The sequence below is a fragment of the Medicago sativa genome, chromosome 8 (assembly GCF_051527215.1).
Source record: "Medicago sativa cultivar Bolivia chromosome 8, Bolivia_mono, whole genome shotgun sequence".
NCBI lineage: Eukaryota > Viridiplantae > Streptophyta > Magnoliopsida > Fabales > Fabaceae > Medicago > Medicago sativa.
Window position 1 is genome coordinate 42486692 of NC_140756.1, and position 12000 is coordinate 42498691.

Consider the following 12000-nt stretch of genomic DNA (forward strand, 5'->3'; position numbering starts at 1 on the left):
TTGCCACTTGTTCAGAATATCCTTCCTGCTCTTCTTCTCCTCCTCTACACACACGCAAATGGATTCCCTTTGAAAAGACAAAGCTTTGTTTTGTGAAACGAAAAAGACAAAATTGGAAGCAATGGAAAATCAAAACACGTAACAAACCAACCAACCAGCAACCTTCCGTTCATTTACTGATTCTCAACTGAAAAACCTCGAACCAAACCAACCCACACCCTGAAAAAAAAAAAAAAAAAAAACGAAGCCGATAACAACCGCACTCCATTTTTTTCCCGCCAAAATTATGATACTACGATTCCCACTTCCACTTCATCTTCATCTTCATCTCAATCAACTTTCGGTTCGGAACTCCATATCACCCAAACGCTTCATCACCCCACACATCTTTTCTCATCATCCTCCTCTTCGGTCCCTACATCGAACGGTTCCCGTTTTGCGGGTCAGTAGTAGTTATCCGACCGGTTTGGATGAGGCGGACGTTGAACTGGGGCGTTTGCTGTCTCTATTGCCGGAGGAGATGCGGAGGCGGGTGAGTGAGCATCCGGAGGTGCAGATGTTGATCGAAGTGGTTATGGATTTAGGTAGGAAACCGTTGGCTCGGTTTCCTTCCGGGGATTTTGTTATATCAGAGTATCCAATCACTGTCGAGGATATTCAGTATGCTACTGCTCAGGTTGGTGATTTTGCTGTCGACAATCGAGCAGGAATCAGTAGAACATTGCATCGGATAAGTGCTATTAGAAATCGGAAAGGCACAATTATTGGTCTTACTTGTCGTGTTGGTAGAGCAATTTCAGGAAGTGCTAAATTGTTGCAAGATTTGGTTCAAGATGGGTCTTCTTTGTTGCTTATTGGGCCTCCAGGTGTAGGAAAAACTACGATCATCAGGGAAATAGCTCGGATGCTGGCAAATGATTACAACAAGCGTGTCATGATTGTCGATACCTCTAATGAGATTGGTGGTGATGGTGATATACCTCATGCTGGAATAGGTACTGCTCGACGTATGCAAGTTCCTAATTCTGATATGCAACATAAGGTATTGATAGAGGCTGTTGAAAATCACATGCCACAAGTGATTGTAATTGATGAAATTGGTACCAAACTTGAAGCAATGGCTGCAAGTACAATTGCACAGCGTGGGATTCAGCTTGTTGCCACTGCTCATGGAATCACAATTGAGAATCTAATCAGCAATCCTTCCTTAGAGATGCTTGTCGGAGGAATACAGGTGACGTATACATCCTTATACATTCTTATTAAGAAAGATTCGAGTTGTTTTTTTTTTTTTTGGTATGTCGCATCACATATGATTAAGATTTTATATTTCATCTGATGTGGTGAAATCCTTTATTAAGTACTGAGTATTCCATATTGGAGTCCCTACACGTGCATCTTGTTGCGAATATAATCAATGAAATTATTGGATTTGAGATTTATGTCCTCTATTGTGTTTGTGTATATGCCCTCTGATCAAACTGAATATACTAGCAGTTGTGTGCCTTATTGTGTTGAAGCACATCATTATTAGTGTGCGTGTGGAAAGGAATAGCAACAAAATGTGCTAGCAAGCTTTATTTTTTGGTTGTTATTGGCTTGAATATAGGAAAATAAGTGAACAGTGGCAATAATATCCACAATTGCTTACAAGAGGAGGCACCATTACAAATTAGATACTAATGTTATTTGGCTAAACATTTTTCGTATGTATTTTGAATTGTTAATCTTGAATCCTCCTTTTCAGTAAATGTTATTTCCTTGATTGAGTTCAGAGTTACATTGTGAATTTGGGATAAAGTCTGGAGTTTTATTCTCCATATGTATTAATCTAACTTTTATTGAATTTATTCACTGTTAAGTGTCTGTAGCATTAGACTATTAGTGGTCTGTTACTTACTAATAGTGAATGAGTTAGGGGTGACTTATTGCCTAAAAATAACAGGGCGAGTTTAGAGGGGTTGGTATCTAGTCTTCTACGATAAAATTAGGGCATTTTGGGCTATGGAAGTTTTGTATTTTGACTTTGAGCTGGAGCTTACACCAAGGTTGGGGAAATTTTCTGTTGCAGGAAATTGGAGGAAGTTTAACTTTTGCCCAATTTTCTGTGTTTTACCATTCTTCTCACCATGTAAGAGAGTGTGTCAAGCTACCGAAACAATTAATGACATAAATGGGTTAGTACAAGTACAAAAAATGTTGGAACATTTTAGAATTGCACTCTCAAGCTTTGTGAAGGTTTTGTGGGTGTACCCGGATAATGGCGCGACACTGAAATTGTTTGTTTACATATATGTTCAGCTCGGTCTGATTTACAAAGGTGAATACTTTTATTAGGAAAGCTACAAACATTGGTCCTTGTTATGCCAAGACATTTCTTTGTCAAGTAGTCTCTCACTTCCTTGCTTTTATTCTTTGTGCTGCCTTCAGTACTGCAAATCAAACCACGCGCACATGAGCCGAGAAATAGAAGTATCATGACGACAAGTCTATTTGATACCTTGCAACACTTCTGCCATTTTGCCGGGGAAAGTCTTGCAAAATGTGAGGAAGAAACTACTGATAACAGTGCTAAAAAAATGAAATGGCATGGTTTGATCAAGAGATAAATAAGAGCATTACGATTGTGCGGAATACAACACCTATGTTAGGTGCCTATACTGCAGGTTTTGTGTTGCAGAGGCACCTTTCCCTCATAGCTATCTTCCTTGTTATCTATGTAAAGGATGTTGTTGCCCATAATTCAGAAAACAAAACACACATTCTAACACACACTTTCCAACACACTCTCTTTGATTGGTTAAAATTCACATGGGTCCCACTAAATCATGTGGGTCCCATATAAATTTGGTGGGTCCCATGTGAATTTTAACCTATCAAAGAGAGTGTGTTGAAAAATGTGTGTTGCTTGCATTTCTCTTCACATCCAACCTTGAAACTCCATTCCGGTACCTCTCTAGGAAGGGACAAATCTTTGAAGTGGATATGGGATAGTTGTTGCACATTATACTTCCTAGGCACTTGGTTTATGGTATGCTTTATAAATTGTAAAGCATGGCAATTCTGATTTCTCTAAAACAGTACAAGTTTTAAGGGTCCTCGTCGTCAGGACCTACTGATGCTTCCAAATCTCAGTTTCTAATCGGATCAAAGTTTACACTCAGGGTTGGTCAAAACAATTTCCGCAAGTTGTTTGTTCAACAGCGATGTCTTCAGAAAACAAAACTTGGGAATTGGTTCAAGAAGAGGCTGAAAGCTCACTCCCTCTGGTCAGAATTAGGAAGGATAAATTTGTACTCAGAAGTCAATTTCCTTATCTCCCAAGGCTTTTCTTCATGGGGCGGGTAGTGTTAGGATACCTGGTTTGGGCCTAAGCTCAACAAATGGGCTTGGAAAGTTGAGAGGAAGTGCTGATTTGGCAGTTAATGAGCATAGAAAACGTGTTATAGGAGCATATTTTATTGTTTGTTCAATATCTTATTTGTTAGAAACCTTTGGGTTGTGCAGTGAGAGAATCAACTCTTCTCTAAGGAGCAATAGCTAAGGTTACATGGGTTTTGTCCTCTTTCATACATCTAGTTTCTAATCAACAATACAATTTTTCTGCTTCTCTTTGATTTGGGTTTCTATAAGAGACATTGATCATTGGACATTATTACATAATATACGATCATAATTTATAAGAAAATACTTATGGGTTTAACAAAAATGATAGAATATCTGCATATAACATTATATATTGTAGTCTATGATAGGATATCAGCAAAAGTGTCTCCGGAAGAACTTAAAACAAAAACATTGTTAGTATCCTACAAGTATCTCAAAGCATCTGTGGGTTATTGGGAAGTACTTGCGAACTATCATAATAATAATTCGTAAAATAAAATATATTTGGTACTTTTGGGACGTGTATCTAGGGAGTGCCGGTGTCCTATATGGTTTGACACCGACTCTTCCATTTTTGGTGTATCTTAGCTTCACAGATCTTAATCAACAGGCCTGTTGTCTCCTTTTTCTCTTTCCTCTGTCATTATATGTGTAATAAGTTTTCTGTAGAAATATAAGCGAACCTATTCTCCCTACTTTGTGTTTATTAATTCTCTTTTGTTTTACATCTCTACTATCAATTTAGAGTGTGACACTCGGAGATGAAGAGGCCAGCCGCAGGGGTGTTCAGAAGACAGTACTGGAGAGGAAAGGCCCATCCACATTTAGTTGTGCAGTTGAGATTATTTCAAAGACACAGTTGCGCATTCACCGCAGCCTTGAAGCAACTGTGGATGCTATTCTTTCAGGTAAGTACCCACCCTGTTGAAATAAACATTGCAGTAGATTGATTAATTAGAAGTATTCTCTCTTTTCTTGTTGGTATAGGTCGTCTTCCAAATGTAGAAGTACGTAAAATGAAGTCTCAAGAGCCGGAAGAGATTTTACAAAAGGAACCTGTTATTAACAGCCCTCTTGAAAATGGTGGTGAAATTATGCTTGAAGATGCTCCAGAAAGAGCTGATGTCCAAACCAGGCAAGATGAATCACCTTTGATGTTGCCTATCGACAAGTTAGAGGATTCTTGGGAGCACAGATTGCCACTTCGTCTATTTTGTTACGGGGTAAGACATTATCACCCAACAACTGAGTCTAATTTATGAAATGAACATTTATATTATCACCAAGAGATTGCGTTTTTTGCTTGTGTGTTATGTTTTACTTATTTTTATCAATAATATTTATAATGTTTACATAAGTTTGATTTATATTATTGATATGAACAAGTTGTGATCATATTATTTTTTGAAAGCTTCCTTTGATCCAAAGTTGGTAGTCCTATTTGTTTATCGAAATTGTCATCTCCAAAACACTTAACACATCACTCTTGCTAATACAACTCAAGTCACTAATATTGGTGAAGCCTCTTGTTTCCTGTTCCAAAAGGCCTCGTTTATTATGGATTATATTGTTTAAGAAATACAGCATAACTTAATACTTTGAAGACTGAATAAATAATAAACACAAAATAGGTAAAAGTATAAAACAAATATGAAAGGAAGAGGGGGGAGGGCGAGAGAGGAAAGTAAAAGCAAAAATGCAATAAAGTATTTCATCATGAAAGTCTAATCAGGGTGTGGGAGGAAAAATGAAACAAAAGGACCAATTTTAACCGAGTCATTGGGTCTTACATGTTTAGCTTCTTTAGTTTTTGGCTAAAACATTTTGTCCCCCAAAGTATGGCAGCGTTCGATAGTAGTCCCTGAAAAATATTCCGTCTTTTGGTTCTCATTTCTGAAAATGTGTCAGCTTGGTCCCTAGGCTATAGTTATTTAGAAAGATTGCTTTAGAGACTGTGGAGGGTATGCCAGAAAGTGATAAAGTCTTACAGTGTCGAGTTTGAGAAGAATGAATCATAGAAATACCTGCAAGGGAGAATTAGATTGACACATTTTGCAAATGGAGCCGACGCTGACACATTTTTATAAATGAGACAAAAATTCAGTATTTTGGGGAAGTGAAAACATATTTAAGCCATATATTATTTAATGTTTTCTAGTTAATTTTCCTTTATATTTGAAGTTGACAGTTAGATAAACACTGTTTATTACAGGCCTGAATATCTTTTTTCGTCTTGCAAATATATCAATTTTTCTTTTAATCCTTTTTTTTTTTTTTTTGTCCGTAAAATATACCACTTTTCACTCTTGCTCTCTATTTTATTTTATTTTAATCTATGTAATATTTGTTCATTTTGAAATTAATTCCTTTAATATGTGGACCGTATAAATTTTAGTCTTCATATGATCCATATTTTAGGGATTAGTCAACATGTTGAAAATAGGGTTATGCTAGCAAGTGTTTAGGGTTTAGGGAAGGCAATAAAGGAAATAAGTGATAAGTTTTAGATAGAAAAAGGCGATTTTTAAAGTTTCAATATGTTAAATGCACAATTCCTAAGATAAAGTTTCTGTTTTAAACTTCTTAACTGCCCTCACGACACTTGTTAGCATCGCAGGGTCTAAGTTCAACATGAATAAACAGTACATTGATAAAAACAAAAGTTCAACATGAATAAACAGTAGATTTATAAAAACAAAATAATAAGGGTCCAAGGAATTTTTTCTATGTTTTTTTAGGGACTAAAAATAAACAATGGCATATTTATTTGGATGAAAAAGACATTCAAGCTTCTATTATAAATTAAAAATAGTGGTCATGCTTTAACCCTGTTTTCAATTTTATATTTCTTCATTGGCTGATTAACTTACAGAATGCTCAGTAATTATAGATTTTAGAGGCAACTGTTATTCAAGGGGTTAAACAGTTGAAAATGAATGATGCGGACCTTCAATTGACTGATAATATTAGTGAGGCGAATGCTTTACTTGCCTTGCAATCAAAGCTAAAGAAGAATTCAAAGATCCAAGCTGCCTTCAAATCTCATGATATTCCCATTTATGTGACAAAGGTAATAATTATCTTAGATTCTTTTGTTATTTTTGCAGCTGTACTTGTCAACATAGCTTACTAAACAATCTTTTTTCCACTCTAGACAAGTTCGTTGGAGCATGTAACAAAAGCCATACGAGCATTACTAAGTGATTATGAAGATGGGTTAATTGTTTTTGGATCAATTGATAAGATAAAAGATTCGGAGAAGGCTGATGCTTTGGAGGTAATATAGATATTGTAGTTTTGATTTATTTCTATTCACTATTCCTTCTGGCTTTTGTTTGATGTCGATGAAACAAATCCATGCTCAAAATCCTTAAGCTGTCTGGGAAATATGAAATAGATTCAGTAACAAAACCAGTTGAGCTTTTCGAAATTCTGATTCAGCATAATTTCCTTTCATTCTGGCTAACCACGGTATCCTTGCTCACTATTTTAGCTTCATACCTTGAGTTTTTAAGTTTTTTGTACCTAGAAATATAACAGATATCAGAATTAAGCATGCTTTGGAGTTAAGATAGATATTTTGATTATGATTTATTTCTATCCACTATTCTTTTAGGTTTTTTGTTTTCTTTCGAAGTTGATGGAGATGGAAGAAATCCATGCTCAAAATTGCTAAGCTGTGTGAGAAAAACATGGCCAAGTCCTAATTTCAGTAACAAAACCATTTTAGCCAGTTGGAATGGTGAGTCTTGATGGGATGCCTCTAGTTAAAGAGTAAAATTTTATCTGAGGCCTTAGAGGGTAAAAATAATATGGGTTAAATCAATTTTTTGTCCTTTTAATATCTCAAATTTCATTTTTAGTCCCTACAAAACAATTTCAACAAACATTGGTCCTCAAATGTTTTTCGTCATGACTTTTGGTCCATGTTAAGTTAACTCATGTTGTACCCTTCATATTTTTGAATGAATTTTTACGTAGATGTTTAAAACATGGTAGACAAACTCGAGATCCTAAGTAAGATCGGGAAGGACCCATGAGATCGTGAATCGGGGGATCGTAACACGGATCGTAAGATCCTACCAAATTTAAAAATTCATATATATTGCATATAAATTCATACATACTCATATGAAGCAACATAATTTGATAGAAAAAAAACTTTAAATAAAACTCAAATTCATTAATAGAAAAAGAAAAAAAAAACACTTAAAAACAGTACTCACACAACTCCATAACAACATTAAAACTTAATCATAATTATCTTAACGGTTAATTAAGATAATTGGTAATTGGTACTTGGTATGGTAGAACAGAACAAGAAAAGGGTTGAATATAAAATAGAGGCTAATAATGAAGGATTTTTTTTATTTTTTTGAAAGTAAGAATGAAGGATTGTTGTCTGCAGAAGTAATTGGTAGAAGACTGATTAAATAAGGAACGTAAGAGAGGAAGTTGAGTGCTATGAATATGGAATTGCATTGGTAAGGTTCCATGATTCATGGGTTTATTGAAAAATTTCCCTAATTATTATTGGGAAGATATTCAATAATCAATGGGTTTAATGATAGGATTTGAAACGGTTTAAGAGATTAAGAAGGGTGAAAAACGTTTTTTTTGACTTTGTGATTGGGGAAATTCGTTTTTTGCGAACCGGGTCACGAACCCGACCCGGTATATCTGTATTTCTGGAAAATGAAGCACTAATCGGGTCACGAAACGACCCGCGAACCCGGTTTTCTGGGTTTCCAACCTAACTCGGCTGGATCTACGTTACCACCGCGTCCACGACTTTGCGCGGCGATCCAAGCCGTTCTTACCATTTTCCGATTCCGGCCACCTATGAGCACGAAGAGGTCAGGCAAGATCGTGGAACCGTACGATTCTACGGTCCAGATCGAGAGTTTGTCTACCATGGTTTAAAATATTACAACAATATTTCACACAAAAATTTAGAATTCTTTAACAAAGTATGAATTAAATTTCAATTTTTAAGCGCTAATAACGTAAAAATTCATATTTAATTCATCACTTCGTTAAAAACATTAAAACTTTTGCAAGGGAGATTCTATAATGTACTAAACATGACTACTTGAAATTATTGCTGAATGAGGAAACTGAGTAAAGGATACTTCAGTTTGACAATAGGGCAGGGAAAATTGACTGAGATGACTTTAATTTTCATGTTGAAAGGCGGAGTTCTGATAGGGGCCTTAGATCTCAATAATAAATAATATATTCCAGGAAATGGATCAGGTACTGGATTCGGGGTGCGCTGGAAGGTATGTTCTAGAATGAAGAAAGAGAGCAGCAAGGAAAATGGGGTTAGTTATTGATGTAGCCGTAGGATCCACCTGTGTGGGGATTCTGTTATTGGGAAAGGAATAAATGTATCGGGGGGGGGGGGGGTGAACGTTGTTTAGAGGAATCCAAACATATTAGCAAAAGAATAACTGTTTTCAATTGGACTGGAATATTCTTGCTGAGGAGCTTTGGCTCTGGCTGTTATCATTTTCTTGTAAGAGCAATTCTGCTACTTTTCTTTTGTTAATCAATTTAATCAACCGATGTTAATCCCGGATTCCTAACATGTTCCCTTAGTTAAGTTTGGTGCCATCACTGCCATGGCCGTAGCAACAACAGTAAATGACACCATAATGACGAAGTGATTATGACATCAAGGAAGTCCAAGCTGCCTTTTTTCCTTTCTGTTTGGGAAGCCCATATCTGATGATTGATTATTACTTATATTATTACATGACGTATAATTACCAAATACATTGCCAAAATGTTTTCTGTAATCTTCAGCTTGGACTATAAGACACACCTGTGATATTTTTTACAGCTGAAAATGGACACTTACATTGAAGTGATTCATGATAACATTCTCATTTCAGGAGGCAAGAATGGCTATAGAGCATGTAGTGATTCCTAAGGGAGAACCTGTGGATCTACTACCAAGGTCATATCAGGTAGTATCACTTCAGCTGGACCTTGTTCGTAGCTATCAACTAGAAGCAAGGAGAATCTGTCGAGAGTCAGATGTACATCATCTGCGCATCCTGCCATCCCATTATGGGTCGGATGAAATGATAACTAGTGAAACTTCTGAGTTCGATGATGAAAGTGAATTTGATGATTTTACCTCCTCCAATGGTAGTTCCAATGGCTCACTGAACAACTTCGATAGATTGCCTTTACTGCCTGAGTAGTTAACATGTTCGCTTGATTGCATATGTTATATCTTGGACTAAACTTACCTATGGTACTGTAGTAGGTGCTGTTCTTTACTAAATATTTATAATGTTTATAACTGTCTATAATCCCCTTAAAGCACATAGTTCTCTCAACATTTCATGTGTCCATGTCATGCTTATGAGTAGAGAACAACATCTATGGTATTTTATGTAAGTTTTGTCTTGTGTATTATACCTTGTGAGTAAGTTACTTTTGTAAAAATCACTTTTTATAAATACATGCTTGTGACTAATAAGAATCTCTTTTGCCTTGCATTGGCTTATCATTTGTATACTTGCGCATACTTTATCTTACATGGAGAGTAATATCCGCACACCAATAAGTTACAGATAGACCACTGAATAAAATATAATCATAATGGCAGGACAGCTACCCGAAGGAAATGCTAGTACACTCCATTGGTATTAGATATCCTTAACATTGATCAATATTGTGTATCCCCTGTCTTCGAAATACGTTTCTGTTTTGGCTAAAAATGATCATCGTGGCTTTCTGCTTTTATAGAACTCAAAAATTCCATTTTTTATGAACTGCAATTGCGCATTGCACATACCTTTGCACATCGCGTAGGCAGTAGCCGAAACATTCTGGGTCTTCATTCTTGTGCGTTGTGCAGCTTTCATGCACATTGTGCAGCTTTTCTCTGCTTCACATAAATTGCAGCTTTTCTTTGGTGTCTTCTGAAAGTTGTAGATATGAATGTTAGCTTTCAAATGTCATTGGTCCCACTCCATTCGGATGCCTATAACTCAAGCTACGATTAAATCATTTAGAGATCAGCACGCCTTACTCGTGTTCTTTTACTTTTTTTTCCTGAAAAGATAACTTGATTGATCAAGTAAAAACCTTAGCACCACCACAAAGTTGTTTGGTTAGGTGAATTCGAGCCGATTTCAAGGTCTTCTTTGCAAATTTTCATTACAATGCTAATTTAGTTAATTTTCACAATTCGACAAGCATTGGATGTTTTTTTGACAAGAAGGTGGAAACCGACGGGCAGTTAATTTAGTAAAGAAGTTGGTTTCAAGTTGTTTCAAGTGTCCAGACACGTGGAAGGCATGCAGTTTTCGACAAAGACATGCGGTTTTTAGCAGTTTAGGCTCTGCAGTTATTTTCTCTATGTATATATAGTAGTTTTTCGTAAGAAAAAAAGGTCGCAAATCACTTATAGAATTCTAGCACTCGAAGTACCAGTGTCCAGAGAAAAGAGTCATATAAAATGCATGTAATTTGATTTGTCGAACCATCTTTACATTAATGCAATGCAATTTACAATTTCTTTAAGTTTTTGCGTTTAAACTTTAAAGTCTTTTACTTGCATTTTTTTTACTTTCAAGTCTTTTAGTTGCGTTTCCTTTACTGATCTCTGTCGAAAGACAGTTATCTTCATACAAAAAACAGTTTTTTTCATCTTATTCATAAAGCAACCTATAAATATGATGAAGATTCATACAATTTTTGGAAAAAGATTGCACAACATGTCCTAGGATTTATGGTTTGATCCTGCTTGTAATAATCAAAACTAGTCCTTTTGTTTAACAAAAACATCGGTAAACTGCTAGAAAACTTGTTTTTTGAGTGAACCCTATTTAGTTTGAAAGCTAAGATATAGTAGTATATTACTGGAAAGTTATGTAGTTTAATATTACTTGTGCACTATTTTGCGATATTATGAAGATGATCGTTCTAGTTAAAAGTGTAATGTTTAAAGGGATTTTAGTGAATTTAAATTTGTAAATCAAATCAGTTAGTTGATGATTAATTGTGGAGTGTACTTGGATAATAGTAGGGTTCAAGGTAATAGGACGATGACCTTAAGAGATTAAACTTCCAATGTTAGTTAAGTTAGGATGAGTGTCGAAACCTGACATGTTTTGAAATAGTATGTTTTAGATGATGAATTGAATTGATGTGATGTTAAGTGATGAGCCAAAATATGAATTAATTGACGATGTGTAATGAAGAATTATTTGACGATGTGTAATGATGAATTATTTGACAATGTGTAATGATGAATTATTTGACGATGTGTTAGGATGAATTATTCGACGATGTGTACTGATGAGTTATTTGACGATGTGTATCGATGAGTAAATTTTGGCATTCATGGTCGAGTCTATTTGAAGATATGTATTTAAAGATGGGTTGGATAAAATCAATAATATACCTTTGATATCCAAAATCGGTGAGTAGGTTTGGTACCACATGCATATTTGGTCGAGTTTATGAGCATTGCATACATAAATATATTTTATTGATGAGTGTGAATGCATAAATGATAATCGTCATGTTATATTTTGAGTGACCAAATTGTGATTATTAAACGATGATGAATGATTGATGTTTATTAAATGA

The 12000-nt window shown here is 35.4% G+C and overlaps 1 protein-coding gene across 1 annotated transcript; it reads left to right on the plus strand.

Annotated features, from left to right (window-relative positions):
- The first annotated feature begins 5 nt into the window (after nt 1-5).
- Nucleotides 6-9877, plus strand: LOC146899260 (P-loop containing nucleoside triphosphate hydrolases superfamily protein). Its single transcript, XM_085735655.1, has 6 exons — nt 6-1234; nt 4133-4295; nt 4375-4610; nt 6278-6457; nt 6542-6664; nt 9285-9877. The coding sequence occupies exons 1-6, from the start codon at nt 287-289 to the stop codon at nt 9597-9599; spliced, it is 1965 nt and encodes a 654-aa protein (XP_085591781.1). The 5' UTR covers nt 6-286; the 3' UTR covers nt 9600-9877.
- Nucleotides 9878-12000: the final 2123 nt, after the last annotated feature.

Coding starts and splice junctions, on each gene's coding strand:
- LOC146899260 (XM_085735655.1), top strand. CDS start 287: ATGATACTACGATTCCCACTTCCACTTCATCTTCATCTTCATCTCAAT. Junction 4,611..6,277: donor TTCGTCTATTTTGTTACGGG/GTAAGACATTAT, acceptor CAGTAATTATAG/ATTTTAGAGGCAACTGTTAT. Junction 6,458..6,541: donor TTCCCATTTATGTGACAAAG/GTAATAATTATC, acceptor TTTCCACTCTAG/ACAAGTTCGTTGGAGCATGT.